General features: G+C 45.8%; 1 protein-coding gene across 7 annotated transcripts in view; it reads right to left on the bottom strand.

The window, feature by feature from the left end:
* LOC137374301 (pleckstrin homology-like domain family B member 1) overlaps window positions 1–21666 on the bottom strand; it is a 505821-nt gene that overhangs the window by 446554 nt on the left and 37601 nt on the right. For 5 of the 7 annotated variants that reach the window (XM_068040126.1, XM_068040127.1, XM_068040125.1 and 2 more), the window contains 4 exons: window positions 19592–19714; window positions 11235–11309; window positions 6832–6955; window positions 4566–4748 (listed from right to left, as the gene is read on the bottom strand). In XM_068040126.1, coding sequence (XP_067896227.1) covers window positions 4566–4748; window positions 6832–6955; window positions 11235–11309; window positions 19592–19639 — 430 coding nt within the window. In that variant the 5' untranslated portion in view covers window positions 19640–19714. Of the gene's footprint in view, window positions 1–4565; window positions 4749–5959; window positions 6242–6358; window positions 6464–6831; window positions 6956–11234; window positions 11310–19591; window positions 19715–21666 lie in introns of those variants that run through there. The other 2 variants (XM_068040130.1, XM_068040132.1) reach the window with 2 other exon arrangements.

Below are 21666 nucleotides of genomic sequence, written 5' to 3'. Positions count from 1 at the left end.
GAAAGGTGGGTGGAAGCAAAAGAACAAAGAATAGTACAGCATAGGAACAGGCCATTCAGCCCTCCAAGCCTGCGCTGATCATGATGCCTGCCTAAACTAAAACCTTCTGCACCTCCGGAGTCCGTATCCCTCTATTCCCATCCTATTTGTCAAGATACCTCTTAAATGTCGCTATCATACCTGCTTCCACCACCTCCCCCGGCAGATTTAATAATATCTTTAAAACGAGAATTGGTTATATAGTTGAAAAAAAAAAGAGAATTTTGCAGGGCAATGGGGAAAAAACAGGGTTGTGGAACTAATGGGATAGCCCTTTCAAAGAGCTGGCACAGGCACAATGGGCTGAATGGCCTCCTTGTGTGATGTATTCTATGATATTTTAATAGGGAGGTTTGACTAGTGCAATAGATTTTTGCAGCTCCAACAACACTCAAGACGCTCGACACCACTTGACAAAGTAGCCCGCTTGATTGACAACCCATCCACCACCTTAAAAATGCACTCCCTCCACCACCAACACAAGTGGCAGCAGTTTGTACCATCTACAAGATGCAATGCAGCAACTCACCAAGGCTCCTTCGACAGCACCTTCCAAACCTAGGACCTCTACCACCTAGAAGATAAGGACAGCAGACACATGGGAACACCACCACCTGCAAATTCCCCTCAAGCTACCCACCATTGCCATTTCTTCACTGTCGCTGGGTCAAAATCCTGGAACTCCCTTCCGAACAGCACTGTGGATGTACCTACACCACATGGACTACAGTGGTTCAAGAAGGCAGCTCACCACCACCTTCTCAAGGGCAATTAGGGATGGGCAATAAATGCTAGCCTTGCCAGCGACGCCCACATCCCATGAACAAACGAAAGAAACGATGCATTTGTACAGTGTGTCCCCAGGGAACTGTGCCTTGCACCCACAATTGAGTGACCACATCAAAAGTCGCCTTGCTCCACTGGCTATTGTGCCAAACCTCGACAGAATGGCAAGTCCACATCCAACAAAGCAGATACTAACCACATCAACTGGAATAGACCTGTGCAGAGTTGGGCAGTGAGTGGGATAAGTGCTACATCACATTCAATGTTGAAGGGGTAATTTCTCACAGGTTCTCCTCTCCTCCACCACTGCCTGCTCTGTTGCATTAGCTTTGGCAGAGCAGCCTCAGAAAGCCCAGTAATAATGTAGGAGAACCCCTTTTCCCCCCACAGAGATTGTTTACCCTCAAGAATGCAACCATCGCCCAGCACAGTCTCACCCACTGGGAGCAGATGACAGCTTGCAGCAGGAAAGACCCAGCGGCGGACACTTAATCTTCACCTGCAGGAAAGACAGCTTATAGATCCAAGAGTGAAGAAAGCATATAGCATTATCGCTAGTGTTTGAAAATGTCTTACGTTTAGCACAAGAGTTCTTTTGTAGAAGTGAAGCAAGCCATCCGACTGGTGTAAGAAAGAATAGCGTGTTCATTATTTTGTACTAGCAGAGACCCACAAAACATTTGCTGTCAAACTCATATCTTTATTGCAACAGTACTTCTTTATATACAGGATTTCTGGTTATTTATTCGCCAAAGACTTTAACAGAATTAAAACTTCTCACTCTAGAAAAAGTTTCATAAAGCTGTTCTTGTGTAAAAACAGGGTGAGGAATATAAATACAAATTTTGTTAAGAGACAGGTCTTGTGGCATATTTAATTGGGAACTGTTTTCTCCCGAGTTGAAAAGGCAGGTTTACATCTGATGTGCTCAATATTATTCGAGGAATAAACACTCTATTTCCTTGAAATCTGCCTGTTATAATTTCAGCATCTATCATCGAAGTAAACAGCTTAACTACCAATCTTGTTCCATGATAAAGTCCTTGTTTAGGATTCAAGTTTTGTGGCAACATTATAATTGTTACTTTCTTGAGTCTAAGTTTGTGCATTCCATACCCATTGGAGTTAGAGTGTGTATAAACTCTGGAGGATATAGACAGCTGTCATCATCTTCGTCTATAGAATTAACGCTGATGTATTCTTTTAATTTTAAAACTTTTTCATTCAAATCTAGTCAATCTTCACTTTTTTAGGACAAAGGGCAACTTTTGAATAATAAGTTCCATAAAATAATTGTTCCCACCATTTTGCCACCTTTATTCTATCATCTCATCCACTCCTCCCATGCCATGACATGCCATGCCATGCCTCCCTCCCACTCCTCCCATGCCACCTCTTCCATGCCATCCCTTCCAACCCTCCAGTGCCATCCACAACCAACCCAATAATCCATTACATGCTTCACAAAAACAATCCCTTTAGCCAGGGTAACTTTGTTGTCGGGCTCCCCTTACTTTCCGCTGTTTTTGTTCTCCACCAAATCCCCCTACGTCACCAAGTGTTGGCAGGCACATGTGCATCACGTGCTCTAGCCCTACATATGAACATATGAATTGGGAGAAGTAGACCATTCGGCCCCTCGAGCCTGCTCCCCCATTCAATAAGATCATGGCTGATCTGTTTGTGTCTCGAATTCCACACGCCCAACTAACCCGCTTACCTTTGATTCCCTTGCCTAACAAGAATCTATCTACCTCCGCCTTAAAAATATTCAATGACCCCACTTCCACCACCTTCTGAGGTAAAGTCGCACAACCCTCAGAGAAAAAAATTCTCATCTCTTCTTAAAAGGGTAACCCCTAATTTTAAACAGTGCCCCCTAGTTCTGGACTCACCCACAAGAGGAAACATCTGCTCCACATCCACCCTGTCAAGACTGTTCAGGATCTTAGAAACTTCAATCAACTCCCCTCACTCTTCTATACTCCAGTGAAAATCAAGCCCTCTGCACGTCTCATGTGCCTCTGTGCCATGCGACCCGGAGTGAATGTTGAGCACTCCCAGAGCCACTCCCTCTTGACTGTATACCACTGTATCACCACCTCTGGTGGGTCTGTCCTGCAGGTGGAACAGGCCAAACCCAGGGATGGTGATGGATGTGTCTGGGACATTGGCTACATGGTATGATTTGGTGAGTATGACTATGTCAGGCTGTTGATTGACTAATCTGTGCAACAGGTCTCCCAATTTGGTACCAGTCCCCAGATGCTTGTGAGGAGGACTTGCAAGGTTGACTGGGCAGGGTATGCCATGTCGTCTCCAGTGCCAGGGTCGGTGCTGGGCTGTCCTTCTGCTTTTATTTTCATTCAACTTTTCTGTTGTGGTTTGATACAACTGAGTGGCATTTCAGAGGGCAGTGCAAAGCCAAACACATTGCTGTGGGACTGGAGTCACACAGGCCAGGTTTCCGTCTCTAAAGGACATCAGTAAACCAGATGGCTTTTTACAACAATCCAGTAGCTTCATGCTCACCATAGCTGATATTAGCTTTTCATTCCAGGTTTATTTCACTGAATTTAAATTCTCAGGAGTTTGATCTCATGTCTCTGGATCATTAGTCCAGGCCTCTGGATTACTAGTCCAGGAACATCACCATTGTGCTATTGTATCCCCTACACAGGGAGATAAAACAGTAACTTTCCAAAGAAAATTGGATAAATACTCAAAAAGGAGAAATTTGCAGGGCTACAGGGAAAGAGTTGGGAGTGGGACTAATTCTTTCAAAGAGCCAACACAGGCACGATGGGCCAAATGGCCTCCTGCTGTGAACAATTCTGTGCTTCTATGACATTCAGGTGAACTCAGCAAGAAGCTCCTATTGTTACCCCACCCTGATTTACAGGACCTTTAGACTTGGGGCAGTTTGCACATTGCTGAATGTAAGATGCACAGAGCCACTTAGAGGAGTGACAGTACTGCTGCAGCCAGGTGAATATCTCAGCCAAGATCCTAAACTTGGAACAGCCCTGCAGTGTTAAAGACAGACACGTCAACAGCACAGCTGGCCAGCTAAAACACACAAGGAGCAGCTTGCATAGCACACCACAGATCGCCTGGTAACTGCTATCATTGACAGGCTTGTTATGCAAGAGGTCAACAACCCCAACTTAGGGGCAAGGGGGAGAGGGTGTGTGGGGGAGGAGGGGGGGCCTTTATTCATTGACTGCTGATTGCAATAATGCTCTGATCCATCAGGTTCATAAACAATTTTTAAAAAACAATCGAGGAGAAGTCTGTGATGAACCGCTGGGAGGCCCCAGGACCTGATGGAGATAATATCTTTCAAACTCTCCCACTGCAAAGCCTAAAAGATGTGAATGGAGCTGAACTGGGACATTCCTCCATAGACACTGATACATTTCAATGTTTAACTCTTCTCACAATATAACCATCTGCTCTGCTGGTACGAGCTCCATCCTTATTAAATGCAACAACTGATGCCTCACGGAACTAAAGCAATTTTCCACCGTTACTCGTTACTGGTTCAGAGGATCCTTGTCGCTCCTAACAGTTATCTGCTTCGGTCGACAGAGGACACTGAAGTACGTGGAGCGCAAGGGCAACCAGAACACAGCCACGTGTTACAACTGGAGCTGCTCACTGAACATACCCCTTGTATTTCAAAATACTGTGGAAAGGACAACATGTGTTAATGGTATGATTACTGAAATGGCACATACCCTGCGTCAGTTGAGTGGGTTCTTTTACCGGAAGCCCATCCATCGTGCAGCAGTTTCCACATGGGTACAGCTTGATCAGCCCCTTTCTGTTTTCGATGTAGCAGTGCTCAGCTGCCACATCCTCCCCTTGTATTATAATGTCCTGAGGTACTGCAGCATCTTCAGTGCCAATCCTGGTCTTACCTGAGAATCAAATACAAACCATTACATTTAGGCAATTAGGCTGCAAGTGTCCTCAATGCAGGTGGCAGGATGTTAGTTGTAATGACGATCCGTCAGCTAATGAATGTTGTCTCAAACGTATCCTGTGCCCACATTCCAACTGTCATTCTAAGGCGCTGCTCTCTGGAGTTTATAATAGAATGTACAGCAGAAAAAACAGGCCATTCAGTCCAACTGGCCCCTGACAACGTTTCTGCTTTACACGAGTCTCCTCCTACCTGACTTCACCTAACACTATCACCAGATCTTTCTGCTCCTTTCTCCCTCATCTACTTAGATAGTTTCCCCTTAAATGCATCTCTGCTATTCGCCTCATCTACTCCCAGGTGTAATCAGACAGAAAGGAATACCAAGACAAAGAGGGGGATTTTAGAACGGATTTTAGATGAAAAGGTGGATTTTAGAGAATATTCTTAAAAGCGGAAAGAGAGGCGGAGTGGTTTGTAGAGCACTTTCCAGACCGTGGGGCCCAGAGGCTGAAGGTATAGCAGCGACTGGTGGAGTGAAGAGAGTGGGGGAGACATAAGAAGCCAGAGTGGGAGGAAAAGAGAGTTTGCAAGAGAGGAAGTTGTAGAGCTGCAGGAGGTGGTAGACGTCGGGTGAGGTAAGACCAAGAAGGAATTTAAACACTAAGAATGTTCTAATCTAGCTCTTGGGTTAGAAATTCCCAACATATTCTTCGGATATTTCAATTCCAAATGAATCGATCCAACTCCTTGGACTCTTGCAGAATTCAATGGCAGATATTCCCTCCCATACCCCCTCCATGTTTCACTGTAAACACAAAGATCACTTAGGCCTTTGAGTAAACAACCAAAACAAGACTTGATCCAAATCGGCATTGCTTCTAAATATTTTTCTGTTGTATCCTGTGTACAGTTTGTACATTTATCCAGTTTTACAGACAGTGGGGCGTATTATAGAGCTGCATGTTGCCCCTCCATGGGTTAAACTGATTCTGTAAGTGATAGAAAGAGTTGACAGTAAAACTTGTTAACATCTCCACACTGACCGAGAATATGCATCATATCATTTTCCTTCTCGGGTCGACCCATTTATTCTTACTTCAAAAATTGTGGAGTAAACGGAAGGTTTAAAAACATATTCATTTAATCTTTTAAAATGAAAATAATCTATTACTTAATCTATATCAATCTAGTTTCAATCGTTACCTCTGGCCCAGTTAGTTCTGGAGTGAAGATTAAATCGAAGATTGAAGTCAAACAATGGTTCAATTTGGATTTTGGACAAATCTTCAAATGGACTTGATGGGTATGGCTCCTCACTCTGATGGTGACTGAAGATTGGTTACAGCACAGAGAGAGAGAGAAAAAGGACAGACACAGAACGAGAAAGGGAGAGAGGACTTTGTGTTTCTGCTGGCATGGATTAATCAAACTCTGTTGGAAACTTGCTACAAGCAGAGCAACTTATTGTAATCCTCAGCTGTTAGAGCCCACAGCTGGTGATCAGGAGTTGGAACCCAGGCCGACTCTCCCCTCCCTAACCCAAGGGAGCTGACACAAATTGTAGCCCCCTAGCCCCACCCTGACTGCGACGAGGCAACTTACCACAGAGCAGGGTTCAAACTCGTCAGCCTGTTGAGCTCAGTTTGTTTGCAAATTTAAACTGATCGCAGCTACCCGGAATTTAACTGAACATCAACCTTCGGTCGGTCCATCCTGGCAATGGTCACATGATTAAATGTCAAGTCGTCAAACCTCCAGGAATATGGCCAAGCCGAGTTGGTGACCTCAGAGTTCACTGTCCTCTGTCAGTTCACTCCGACATGTCAGCTTTTATTATGGAGAGATCATATTCTGTTTGACTGCTCTTTCTGCTACCACTGGGCTCTCTGGTAATCAGAGGTCAGTGTGTGCTGTTGTATTGATTAAATCACAGAGAGAAAGATGAACGATAGTGAATGAAAATGAGTACAATTCCGTTATATACTAAAACGTGTCAGTATATTTGGGTTATTGCGTTGTACAAACCAGGCGGACAATCGACATTAAGAGAGAGATTCCAGGCGTCTGTTTCATACCTTCATTAATTGGCAGAAGTGTGATAGCAATCGAGAGCCGGCCACGACCCAGACTCACTAAGTGAGGTCTCTCCGACTGCATCTTCAAGCCTTTTCCAATATCAATAATATCCAACGATGTGCTCTGTAAATCAACCCAAATCCAACATCACTTCCAATACAAAGAAAGGCCTGCATTTATATAGTGCCTTTCACCACCTCAGGACCTCTCAAACACTTTACAGCCAACAAAGTACTTTTGGAGTGTAGTCACTGTTGTAATGGAGGAAACATGATATCCAATTTCTCACAGCAAGCTCCCACACACAGTAATGTGATATGTGGCCAGATTATTTATATTATTGATGTTGGCTGAGGGATAAATGTTCACCAGGACCCCTGGGGAGAACGCCCTGCTCCTCTTCCAATAGTGCCACCTGAGAGGGCACACAGCAATCGGTTTAGTGCCTCATCTGAAAGATAGCACCAGATGTGCCAGTCCAGATTATGGGCTCAACGACTTCATTTACCAGGGGGTCACTGTCCTCTGAAATAAGGAACCAGCTGGCAGTGTGTGCATGGACGCGTTGCAAACATTTAAAGGGAGCTGGAAGAGGGGTGATAACTCATATCAAGTCCTGTTGACCCATCACCCCTCCGCTCGCTGCTTACATTGGTTTCCAGTCTGAAATTCTCATCCTCACATCTCCCCATCTCTTCCAGCCCTACAACCCTCTTGAGATCTCTACGTTCCTCCAATTTTGTCCTCTCGGGAATCCCTGACTTCCTTTGCCCCACTACTGGTGGTCGTGCCTTCCACTGTCCAGGCCCAAGCTCAGGAATGTCCTCACTAACCCTATCAACCTCTCTCTTCTGTTTTAAGAGACTTGTTGAAACTAAGTTTTGGTCACCTATCTTCTTACGTGGCCTGGTTACTGCTCCTGTGAAGCAGCTTGGGAGGTTTTACAACATTAAAAGGCGTTATATAAATCCACATGGTTTGTTTTGATATCACTGTGTACAGGTGGTGTCAGGTGATGGAATCTTCCTGCAATCAGCCACCTGGGGAGGCGGGGGGGGGGGGGGGGGGCGTCAGAACTCAATGTATGACTTCCCCCGAGATGGAGAGGGTATCCCCATCCACTTCAAATTCACTGCCAACTCCTGCCCTGACCCCACAACTGAGGGCAGTGGGAAGGGGAAGAGGGAGCAGGGCCCAGCGAGACAGGAGGCCTGAGGAAGACAGCGAGCGCAGGAGTGGGACCACAGCTGACTGCAGGGTTGGGGGAGATGGATGGAGCTGCAACCTGAAGGTGGTGCTCTGGATAGAGAGAAACTATTTCCTCTGCTAGGTGGAGTCCAGAGAGTCCAAGGAGACATAACCTTATAATTAGAGCCAGGCCATTCAGGGGTGATATCAGGAAACACTTCTTCATGCAAAGGATAGTGGAAATCTGGAACACTGTCCCCCAGAAAGCTGTCGAGGCTGGGTTCAACTGGAGCTTTCAAAACCGAGATGGATTGGTTTTTGCTGGGTAAGGGTATTTACAGGTTACAGAACCAAGGTGGCTATCTTCGAATCATAGGGAACAGCAGCATAGCGGATATGTGACTGAACTGTGAATCTGGAGGTGTGGACTAATGACCTGGAGCAACAAATACAATCCCATCACAGGGAAATTTCAATTCATTTAATGAAATAAATCTAAAATAAAAACCGAGTCTCAGTAACAATGACCATGAAACGATCAGATGGTCATAAAAACCCATCTGGTTCACTAATGTCCTTACCAGGTCTGGCCGATGTAATATCATGTGATGTAGGTTGTTGCTAGGTAGATATGTAAATAGACTACAGGCATCATTACAGGTTGTGATGTCACGAATTGTACAGAGGTTCATGTACTGTCGTGGCAGCGATAGGTGATAGATACTTGTAAATAAACTCCTGTTACCTTAACCCACAGTGGCGCAGTGGTTAGCAACGCAGCCTCACAGCTCCAGTGACCCGGGTTCAATGCTGGGTACTGCCTGTGTGGAGTTTGCAAGTTCTCCCTGTGTTTGCCTGGGTTACCTCCGGGTGCTCCGGTTTCCTCCCACATGCCAAAGACTTGCTGGTTGATAGGTAAATTGGCCATTAGCAATTGCCCCTAGTATAGGTAGGTGGTAGGGAAATATAGTGACAGGTGGGGATGTGGTAGGAATATCGAATTAGTGTAGGATTAGTATAAATGGGTGGTTGATGGTCGGCACAGACTCGGTGGGCCGAAGGGCCTGTTTCAGTGCTGTATCTCTAAAACTAAAAACTAAAACATTACTATACTTATTCGGTATAAAGAAGGGAGCAACCCGGATATTACATGGTGGCAGCGGAAAAGTGATTGTAGAGGAGAGAAACGATAACAGCGAAGAACGTCAAAAAACAGAAACTGATGGAAAATTCATATCCCTTGCCAGCTGCCTTCAAGTGGGTAGCTGGTCCGAACCAAGTCAAGGTGTGCCTGAAATGGTCGGAGAGGAATTCCCAGGGATTTTTTTTTTACTCTTTCATGGGATATGGGTGTCACTGGCAAGGTCAGCATTTGTTGTCCATTCTTAATTGCCCTTGCACTGAGTGGCTTCCCAGTCCATTTCAGAGGGCAGTGAAGAGTCAACCACGTTGCTGTGGGTCTGGACTCACATGTAGGCCAGATCAGGTAAGAACAGCAGATTTCCTTCCCTAAAGGGTATTAATAAACCAGATGGGTTTTTACGACAACCTATGATAGTTATTATTGGCTAGCTTTCAATTCCAGATCTTCAATAAGTAATTGAATTTAAAACTCCACCAGTGACCATGTTGGGATTTGAACCCATGTCCCAAGGGCATTAACCCAGGCCTCTGGATTACTAGTCTAGTGGCATTACCATTACACCACCATCTTCCCCCTGAATGGGTCAGTCCATTTTTCAGGTGGCCCTGAACAGCATCTCAATTACCAATTAGGCACGCTACAGCCTACCGGACTGAACACTGAGTTCAATAATTTCAGAGCATGACGGGACCCCCCCACCCCTTTTTTTTTTAAGTTTTACTTTGCATTTTTTATTTGTATTTCATTTTATTTTAGTTTGTTTCATCATTATACTTTTTTTTTTAAACCATGTGCCTGCCCATTGATTTTTTTCAGGGTTTTTTTCATGTTTTTTTGCTTGTAGCTAGGGCTTTCATCATTCTGTCACTTAACACCCTCTCTGCATGAACGCTTTGTCTTTCACCACACCATTAACACACCCTTTGCCTTTGCCCTATGACCTCCTTGTCAGTTATTCTTGGTGACCCTCTGTCCTATCAACACCTTCCCATTTGTTCTCTTTTGCCCCACCCCCACTTTATTTGCTTAAAACCGATTCCATTTCGAACCTTTGCCAGTTCTGAAGAAGAGTCACTGACCTGAAACGTTAACTCTGCTTCTCTCTCCACAGATGCTGCCAGACCTGCTGAGTATTTCCAGCAATTTTTTGGTTTTATTTCAGGTGGCCCTGACAACCATTTTATAAAGGTAATTGAGGGGAATAATGTCTGAATTAGGGCCCCTTGGCAAAACTGGACATCACAGGAGCCAGGCCTGCTCTGCTCAGTGATTATCGATTAGGTTTTCTTCAAAATTAGAAATTGTTACTATGGAGACAGGAGGGGCAGGATTGCTCTCCCAGCCCACTGTATCCTGATCAACACCCCTCCCCATTACCACTTCACTTCCATTCCTGGGACCTACCATCGGCCGAGTGCTGGTGAGGTAATGGACTGATATTCATTCAGGAGGGCCAAAGCTGGGCTTCGGGCTGGCCTCGAACGAGGGGCAAGTGTTAAAGGCCCCAAAACAGACCTAAAGGCATTTCCATCATGTTCACCACACCCAGGCATGAATCATGAATATGGATTTCTTATTCAAGAAGATCAATTACAGCAACTGATTCAATTAAAATGCAGCGGGTATTTTTCTCTCCACCGCCTGAAAATAGATCTGGTTCCTTTCTAATGAACTTCCTAGGAGCAAAGGGACATTAAGTATGAAAGACCAAACTTGCCCACATGATCTGACATTGACAGAACGGTCGCTCGGCATAAGGGGATAAAGTAAAGGGGTTCCCATCACCACCTCTCTTCAGCCTGAATCTCCAGTTACTCTTCACCATCCCTGGCCACGCAGACCTGGCTTTCAAAAACGTTGGCTGGGAATTCCTCACTCCGCTGCCAAAAGTGTGGGATTTGCACCACACATCCAGTGAAGTTAGAGCAGAACAGGAAATTCCCGGCTGTTACTCAACACGGGCTTTCCAAGAGACTTAACTAAGGAAAGCAATGTAGCTGATCATTGTTGAACGTTACTCTCTCTTACGGCTTCCTTTAATTGTGCATCTTGTCAACAGGAGATACTTACTTTCAGTATCCCCAGCTTATTCTTTGATGCTTCCTTTTCTTCCAATTCATTTTCTATTTCAGACTTTTCCATCTCCTGTATGTTTTCAAAAAGACATATTCAGCTTTTGTTTACAGGCCCAGACAACAGAACTGCCTAGAATCAAAAAAATGGGACAGCACAGAAGGAGGCCATTCAACCCTGTGTCTGTGCTGACTCCTTGTGAGAGCTAGCTAATGAGTCCCAATTCCCTGCTCTTTCCCCATAGCCCTGCAAATTGTTCCTTTTGAAGTATTTGTTCAAATCCATTTTGAAATTTGCTGTTAAATTTGCTTCCAGCCTTTTCAGGTAGTCCATTCCACATCATAATAACTCGCTGTGTAAATTAAATTCTCATCTCCCTGCATTGTTTATTGCAATTGCCTTGAAGCTGTGTCTTCTGGTCACTGACCCTTGTGCCACAGGAAACAGTTTCTCCTTATTTACTATGTCAAAATCCTCCATAACTTTCACCACCACCATCAGATCTCCCTTAACCTTCCCTACCGTAAGGAGAGTAATCTCAGTTTCTCTAGTCTCACCAGATAACTGAAGTCCCTGGTATCATTCCAGTAAATCTCCCCTCTCCAATTGCACCCTCTCCAATGCTCTGACATCATTCCTAAAGTGTGATGCCTAGAATGGGACACAATACTGCAGCTGAGGCCTGAGCAGTGATTTAGTCTCACCAATGGTGCGAGACAACAGTCCATGACTGAGGTGCAGGATGATCAGACAGATGATTATGGAGAGGTGATGTGATTGGATCAGATTATGACTGAATCCCACATAGAATGGTTGATGGCTGCTATCCTCGGGAATCAACCACAGATGTTCTTCCCCTCGCCAAATTGTTAGCATAAAAAGCCCCTTCAAAGATAATAGCTTCCCTCTGTTGTAGCAAACCAACACCACAGGGACTGATGACTAGCCCCGTCACCGCTGGCTTAGCCTGACTGCTGACTTCATACAATCCCATCCAAGATGTAGCTGCAAATTCCTTTGAAGATCCCCCAGAACAAAAGCCATTAGGAGACGTCTATCTCTCGGAAATAAATTAGGCGGTCAGGCATTCATAAGGGGCAATGTGGTGTTTGCCCACAAGACACAGGTGCCAAACTATCATGTGTCGTGAACAGCTCACGGCATGTTTGTATTTGAATCGAGTTTGGACAACCACTGATTGCAGGATGTTACCCAGATGGCTGATTAAGACGCTGCTGGACAACAGTCAGTTTATTGATGCATACTCACACCCGTGAAATGACCTAAGGTGTCTGCACCTTGAGGAGACCCTCAGTAAGCTGTGAGGCAAGGACTCCAATAAATAACTGATCTGAGAGAAAACAGGCTGTGTTGAGGACTGGTGGATTATTCCCAGCATTTACCACCTCCCCTTTATTTTTTTTTCTTTGAGCACAGTGGCGCAGTGGTTAGCACCACAGCCTCACAGCTCTAGTGACCCGGGTTCAATTCTGGGTACTGCCTGTGAGGAGTTTGCAAGTTCTCCCTGTGACCGTGTGGGTTTCCGCCGGGTGCTCCGGTTTCCTCCCACCGCCAAAGACTTGCAGGTTGAAAGGTAAATTGGCCATTGGAAATTGCCCCTAGTGTAGGTAGGTGGTAGGAGAATTGAGGGAAGGTGAGGATGTGGTAGGGGACATGGGATTAATGGAGGATTAGTATAAATGGGTGGTTGATGGTCAGCACAGACTCGGTGGGCCGAAGGGCCTGTTTCAGTGCTGTATCTCCCTATGACTCTATGACACTGTTACAGACAAGGAGGTTAGAGGATTTCCCAATGATTATAGTTCACTTGGACCTTCAGAAGGCTTTCAACAAGATTCCATGAGAGACTTGCAATGAAGCTGGTGGATATGGAAATCCAGAGTAAATTACAGGACAGGTTATAGAGCTGGTTAAAAGGCAGGGAGCAGGGAGCTTTCTATAGAGTTTTGCTGGACTGGACTGAGGGGATTACGTTTGGACCTCTTGTTGTTATTTGCAAAAATGGCCTGGATTAAGAGACCAACTGAAAGATTGGCACTAAAATGGGCACTGAGCCACATAAAGAGATGTTAGGATAGGCGGCCAAATGCTTGGTTTTAAGAAGTGTCTTCAAGGAGCGGAGAGAGATAGTAGAGACAGAATTCCTGAGCTTAAGAGCTACACAGCTGAAGGCCCAGCTGCCAACAGGAGGGCAGAGGAAATTAGGGATGTGCAAGAGTTTGGAGGAGGGTAAAGATCGCAGAGCGTTGTAGGTTTGGAGAAGATTATAGAGGTAGGAAGGGTGGAGGCTATGGTGGGAATTTGAAAAGGATGAGAATTATGACACAATGTTTAGTAAATTGGAGATGTACCACCGAGTGTGTGTTTGCTGTGATGTACCACTGTTCAAATGCCTCCAGAGCCTCATCCCTCTCTCTCTAACCACCTCCAACCCTCCAAGATTGCTGCTCACCTCGAATTCTGGTCTCTTGTGCATTCCTGGTTTCCTTTGCTCCACCACTGGTGGCCATGTCTTCAGCCGCCCAGGCCCGAAGGTCTGGAATTCCCTCCCTTGATGTCTCTGCCTCTCTACCTCTCTCTCTTTAAAGACTCTCCGTAAAACCAAGCTTTTACTCCACCTGTCCTTTTTATCACTTTCTTTGGCATCATTATTTTTCTCATTATGCTCCTGTGAAGGGCCCCAGTGCTATATAAATGCGTTAGTGTTGATTTGAATGATAAAGCATTGATATCTCATCAATTTGAATTGGAGCCTTACAAACAGTCCACTTGTGCAAACAGTTCAGAATCTTAACTCACAAGCTTTTGAAACCAACCTTCCAACTGGGCCCATAGGAAAGGATTCAACATGAATTGATTTTGCAGACATTGCCTTTGTTTGAGCTCAAGTCAAGTTTTCTAGCATCTTGTGCTAATTGATGCATTGCTGGCTTGTGCATTTACTCGCATATTGTAAATCACTTCAAGAAATGAGGTTGTTCCTTTGGCACGTCCAGCCGAGCTAGCTGAGGGACGACACTGATCCCACATATTCCAGCCCCTGGAATTCTGCCACAATCGAACTCTGCCTCACAATGGAATGTCCTGTACACAAAACCATGACACAATAGCAAACACCTCTCGCCAAAAAATGAACAATGCAGGGCTTGAATTTCAACCAGTTCAGCTGCCCTCAGCCGCGATGGTGATAGACTGAGGGTTACTGGCACTTGAATCAGTGTACTAAATGAGAGTACAGGGGTGAAAATAATGTATCTCAGCCAATGCAGTGATTCTCTGTTACATGCTTCTCATCTGAGGGCAGGATCAGAATCTGCCTCTGTGCCTCCCATGGTATGTAGCCCAGTGATACTCACGGTCCAGAACCATCATTGTCTGGAACGCTATTCCAACAACAGTGACCACCATCAGGAGGCGATAACTAAGCAAAGAGATTCACGCTGCCTTCGGCATTGAATCATAGCCCAGAGACATTTGCAACCCAATATAGCTGTGCAACTGTTTTCTACAGCAATCCCAAACTAACCGACTCTTTCGCCATAGCCCTGTATCGATACCAAACTAATCCCACTGCCCCACTCTCTCCCCATAGCCCTGCATCAATCCCAAACTAATCCCACTGCCCCACTCTCTCCCCATAGCCCTGCATCAATCCCAAACTAATCCCACTGCCCCACTCTCTCCCCATAGTCCTGCATCAATCCCAAACTAATCCCACTGTCCCACTCTCTCCCCATAGCCCTGTATCAATCCCAAACTAATCCCACTGCCCCACTCTCTCCCCATAGCCCTGTATCAATCCCAAACTAATCCCACTGCCCCACTCTCTCCCCATTGCCCTGTATCAATCCCAAACTAATCCCACTGCCCCACTCTCTCCCCATTGCCCTGTATCAATCCCAAACTAATCCTACTGCCCCACTCTCTCCCCATAGCCCTGCATCAATCACAAACTAATCCCACTGCCCCACTCTCTCCCCATAGTCCTGCATCAATCCCAAACTAATCCGACTGCCCCACTCTCTCCCCATAGCCCTGCATCAATCCCAAACTAATCCTACTGCCCCACTCTCTCCCCATAGTCCTGCATCAATCCCAAACTAATCCCACTGTCCCACTCTCTCCCCATAGCCCTGTATCAATCCCAAACTAATCCCACTGCCCCACTCTCTCCCCATAGCCCTGTATCAATCCCAAACTAATCCCACTGCCCCACTCTCTCCCCATTGCCCTGTATCAATCCCAAACTAATCCCACTGCCCCACTCTCTCCCCATTGCCCTGTATCAATCCCAAACTAATCCTACTGCCCCACTCTCTCCCCATAGCCCTGCATCAATCACAAACTAATCCCACTGCCCCACTCTCTCCCCATAGTCCTGCATCAATCCCAAACTAATCCGACTGCCCCACTCTCTCCCCATAGTCCTGCATCAATCCCAAACTAATCCCACTGTCCCACTCTCTCCCCATAGCCCTGTATCAATCCCAAACTAATCCCACTGCCCCACTCTCTCCCCATAGCCCTGTATCAATCCCAAACTAATCCCACTGCCCCACTCTCTCCCCATTGCCCTGTATCAATCCCAAACTAATCCCACTGCCCCACTCTCTCCCCATTGCCCTGTATCAATCCCAAACTAATCCTACTGCCCCACTCTCTCCCCATAGCCCTGCATCAATCACAAACTAATCCCACTGCCCCACTCTCTCCCCATAGTCCTGCATCAATCCCAAACTAATCCGACTGCCCCACTCTCTCCCCATAGCCCTGCATCAATCCCAAACTAATCCTACTGCCCCACTCTCTCCCCATTGCCCTGTATCAATCCAAAACTAATCCCACTGTCCCACTCTCCCCATAGCCCTGTATCAATCCCAAACTAATCCCACTGCCCCACTCTCTCCCCATTGCCCCTGTATCAATCCCAAACTAATCCCACTGCCCCACTCTCTCCCCATAGTCCTGCATCAATCCCAAACTAATCCCACTGTCCCACTCTCTCCCCATAGCCCTGCATCAATCCCAAACTAATCCGACTGCCCCACTCACTCCCCATGTCTCTGTATCAATCCCAAACCTCCCCACTCTCTCCCCATTGCCCTGTATCAATCCCAAACTAATCCCACTGCCCCACTCTCTCCCCATAGCCCTGTATCAATCCCAAACTAATCCCACTGCCCTACTCTCTCCCCATAGTCCTATATCAATCCCAAACTAATCCCACTGTCCCACTCTCTCCCCATAGCCCTGTATCAATCCCAGACTAATCCTACTCCCCCACTCTCTCCCCAAAGCCCTGCATCAATCCCAAACTAATCCCACTGCCCCGCTCTCTCCCCATAGTCCTATATCAATTCCAAACTAATCCCACTGCCCCCTCTCTCCCCAAGACCCTGTATCTTCCTCTGCCTCAATATTTCTCAATTTTCCTTTCAAAGATGCAATCCTCTCTACCTCAGCCAATCTGTGCTACAACATTCCATATTCAAACAACCCTCTGTGTAAAGACATTTCTCCTAATCTCTCTCCGCACACTCTCAGTAACAATATTAAATTGTAGAACCCTCGTCACGGACTCACCAACTAGAGGAAACAGACTTCCCCTCTTCACTCAATCAAAACCCCTCGTAATTTAAAAACAACAATTCAATCTTCTCTTAGCCTTCTCTAATCCAGGAAATAGGCCCCAGTATCTCAAGTAATAAAAACTAGAAATGCTGGAACCACTCAGCAAGTCTTGCAGCATCTGTGGAAAGAGAAGCAGAGTTAACGTTTCGGGTCAGTGACCCTTCTTCGGAACTGACAAATATTAGAAAAGTCACAGGTTATAAGCAAGTGAGGTGGGAGTGGGGCAAGAGATAACAAAGGAGGTCTAGATTGGACCAGGCCACATAGCTGACCAAAAGGTCACGGAGCAAAGGCAAACAATATGTTAATGGTGTGTTGAAAGACAAAGCATTAGTACAGATTAGGTGTTAACGGACTGAATATTGAACAGCAGCAAGTGCAAACCTGAAAAAAAACAGTGGGTAAGCAAACTGAACAAACTAAGATGAAATTAAATAAATGCAAAAAAAAGATTGTAAAAAATGTAAAAAAGAAAAAAAGAAAAAAAAACTAAAAATGAAAGTAAAATAGGGGGCTGTCATGCTCTGAAATTATTGAACTCAATGTTCAGTCCGGCAGGCTGTAGTGTGCCTAATCGATAAATGAGATGCTGTTCCTCGAGCTTGCGTTGATGTTCACTGGAACACTGCAGCAAGCGCAGGACAGAGATGTGAGCATGAGAGCAGGGGGGAGTGTTGAAATGGCAAGCAACCGGAAGCTCAGGGTCCTGCTTGCGGACTGAGCGGAGCTATTCCGCAAAGCGGTCACCCAGTCTGTGCTTGGTCTCCCCAATGTAGAGGAGACCATATTGTGAGCAGCGAAATACAGTATACTACATTGAAAGAAGTACAAGTAAATCACTGCTTCACCTGAAAGGAGTGTTTGGGGCCTGGGATAGTGAGGAGAGAGGAGGTAAATGGGCAGGAATTACACCTCCTGCGATTGCAGGGGAAGGTGCCATGGGACGGGGACGAGGTGGTGGGGGGAATGGAGGAGTGGATCAGGGTGTCGCGGAGGGAACGATCCCTTCGGAATGCTGACAGGGGAAGGGAGGGGAAGATGCGTTTAGTAGTGGCATCACGCTGGAGGTGGCGAAAATGGCAGAGGATGATCCTTTGGATATGGAGGCTGATGGGGTGGAAAGTGAGGACAAGGAGAACCCTGTCATGGTTCTGGGAGGGAGGGGAAGGGGTGAGGGTAGAGGTGCGGGAAATGGGCCGGACACGGTTGAGGGCCCTGTCAAGAACAGTGGGAGGAAATCCTCGGTTGAGGAAAAAGGAGGTCATATCAGAAGCACCGTCATGGAAGGTAGCATCATCAGAGCAGATGCGTCGGAGACGGAGAGCCCGGAGGCGGAGGCGACGGAAGAAGAGCTCAACGTCATGCCGAGCGTGAAATTCATTGAGGTGGGGGCGTAAGGGGATAAAACTGAGAACTTTGCTGAGTACAGAACGCTCAGCATCAGAGAGGGGGAGGTCAGAGGGTATAGTGAATACACGGCAAGGGGTCAGATCAGAAAGGGTGGGGTCAGAGGGAAGTGAATGAGAAGAAGGATCCGGAGGGGCATTCGTCCCCATCAGCTGCTGGAGCTTGCGTTCCTTGAGACCTGAAAGGAAGAAAAAAAGTTTTTTGTTAATGCGTCGGATGAGACGAAAGATGAAATGAAACTGCGGAGTAGAACAGCTTTGAGATAAGATGAGGCAGTGCTGCTGGAGAGAGAGGTCCAGTGTGTGCATGTGGCGGTGCATAGCACTGAGCGTGGATCTCAGGATGCGGCGAGAGTAGCAGTCCGAGGAACGTTGTATTTCTCGCAGATACCTGTAATCCTGGGTAGATTCAAAACATGATGGGTGAAACTGCAGTTGGAATCCACGTGGAATAAGTCGGAGCCGGAGACAGTCACTGAGGAAGGAGTTGTGGCTGTGAAACCGAGTTTTGGTAGAAACTTTATCAAACACCAGGAGGGAAATAGAAAGCAATGAAGGTGAACAAGGTGAAAGAGACAAACGAAAATCCCGTCGGAGAGAAGAGCAAAACTTCAAGGACTGAACATTGAGTTCAATAATTTCAGAGCATGACAGCCCCCCATTTTACTTTCATTTTTATTTTTTTTTATTTTTTACATTTTTTACAATCTTTTTTTTTTGCATTTATTTCATTTCATCTTAGTTTGTTCAGTTTGCTTACCCACTTTTTTTTTCAGGTTTGCACTTGTTGCTGTTCAATATTCAGTCCGTTAACACCTAATCTGTACGAATGCTTTGTCTTTCAACACACCATTAACATATTGTTTGCCTTTGCTCCATGACCTTTTGGTCAGCTAAGTGGCCTTGTCCAATCTACACCTTCTCCTTTGTTATCTCTTGCCCCACCCCCACCTCACTTGCTTATAACCTGTGACTTTTCTGACATTTGACAGTTCCGAAGAAGGGTCACTGACCCGAAACGTTAACTCTGCTTCTCTTTCCACAGATGCTGCCAGACCTGCTGAGTGCTTCCAGCATTTCTTGTTTTTATTTCAGATTTCCAGCATCAGTAGTATTTTGCTTTTATTATTATTCCAGTATCTCAAGTCTCTCTTCATAACTATAGCTTCCCATGCTGACATTACCTTGGTGAATCTAGACTGTACACTCTCCATGGATTTAATGTCCTTTCGATAATGGAAGCACCAAGACTGCACACAACTCTAAATTAATCCCACCCATCAAAAGCAGCCTCACCTGTACATCCATTGCCTTTTTCTCCAAGGTTTGTCCGCTCAGCTCCATCCGGTGTCTGGGCCTGTGGTACCTGGTGGGCGAACAGACCTCTCCTTATTTCAGTGACTCACAAGCTTCTACCGCCTGTTGGCAAAGAGAGATTGAGAACAATCAGCCAGTGCAAACTCCTTCTTATAGATGGCAGGCTAGAAACGGAGAACAAAACGTCTCACAGGAATGGCTACGAGAACAGTGAAGGGAACTTGACCAAGGTTTGCTACCTCCAATTTTGTGTTTTTGTGCAGATAGCCCACACTTACCGGGAATAGCATCTACTTTCCTACTCAGCCCCAGTATTACCCTTGGCCCAGTGGTGTCACTCTCACCTCCGAGTCAGAAGGTCATGGGTTGAAGTCACTCTCCAGAGACTTTAGCGCATAATCCGGGCTGGCACTCTAATGCAGTACTGAGCGAGTGCTGCATTGCCAGAGGTGCCGTTTTATGAATGAGACATGAAACCAAGGCCCCTTCTGCCCTCTCAGGTCAATGTAAATGATTCAGTGGCACTATTTGAAGAAGAGCAGGCGCGCTCTCCCTATTGTCCTGGCCAATGTTTATTCCTTGACCAACTTCACAAACATTGCTGTGAGTGAGTTGGCTGCCATTTTCCTCCATTACAATAGTGACTACACTTCAAACGTATTTCATTGGCTTTGAAGTGCTTTGGAATGTTCTGAGGTCATAAAATGCATAAATAAATGCAAATTCTTTCTTTCTTAAGTGCTCTGTTATAGGAAGGATAGAAAAGCAACGGAAAGGGTGCAGTGCAGATTCACTGGGATGTTACCAGGGACGGAATCACAATTAGGGAGAGAGACCTGCGAAGTTAGGGCATTTTCCCACTGGGGTTCAGAAGGATGAGGGGTCTGATAGAGGCCTTTCATGTTACAACGGGTGAGGATAAAGTCAATGGGGATTGTCTGTTTCCATTGGTCGGCAGGATGTTAATGAGGGGGCAACAATTTAATTTAACCACTAAAAGGAGAGGTTACACCGAGAGTTGGTGGAATGTGGAAATCTCTGCCACAAACTATCACTGAAGCAAAATCACTGAAGGCCGAGGTAGGTCGAGGGGTGACGAGATCAAAACGTTAGAGGGAAGATTGCATTGCTCACGATCAACGGGACCTCATTACTTCCATCTGCACATCCTGGAGGACAGAACTTGAAAAGGTACCTGAGTGACATGCTGACCTTTTGCTGCACTGAGGAAGTTTACAATGCCATTGGCTGATAAGACTGTTCAGCAGACTGCAAAAACTACCTTTGATTCATCGGCTAATTAAGGTGTAATCTTTGAGATAGATAGTACTTACCTGCTAGTTCGTGGTTAATTCATGTTGGTTTTGGTTTGAGTGTTAACGTAAAATTTATAAATGCAAAACCACATCCATTTGGATTTTATTTCCTAGATTGGGGTCATTTGGTGAATTCAATACTTTTCCTTTGCTGGTAGAGGGAGGAGAGTGGAACTAGACGGAGTGGGATATTAAAAGATGCAGGGAATGATCAGGTGAGTGGGATTCGACTGGATGGGAAATTAAAGGCTATCGGGAATAGATAAGGGAGAACCAGTGGATGTGGTGTATTTGGATTTTCAGAAGGCTTTTGATAAGGTCCCACATAAGAGGTTAGTGTGCAAAATTAAAGCACATGTGATTGGGGGTAATATACTGGCATGGATTGAGAATTGGTTGACAGACAGGAAACAGACAGTAGGAATAAATGGGTCTTTTTCCAGGTGGCAGGCAGTGACTAGTGGGATACCGCAGGGATCAGTGCTTGGGCCCCAGCTATTCACAATATATATTAATGACTTGGGTGAGGGAGCGAAATGTAACATTTCCAAGTTTGCAGACGACACAAAGCTGGGGGAATGTGAGCTGTGAGGAGGATGCAAAGGGACTCCAATGTGATTTGGACAAGATGGGTGAGTGGGCAAATGCATGGCAGATGCAGTATAACATGGATAAATGTGAGGTTATCCACTTTGGTTGTAAAAACAGAAAGGCAGGTTATTATCTGAATGGTGATAG

This window comes from Heterodontus francisci, chromosome 10 (assembly GCF_036365525.1).
Source record: "Heterodontus francisci isolate sHetFra1 chromosome 10, sHetFra1.hap1, whole genome shotgun sequence".
Classification (NCBI taxonomy): domain Eukaryota; kingdom Metazoa; phylum Chordata; class Chondrichthyes; order Heterodontiformes; family Heterodontidae; genus Heterodontus; species Heterodontus francisci.
Note: the sequence above shows the minus strand (reverse complement) of the source record. Positions and strands in the feature narration are given on the sequence as shown.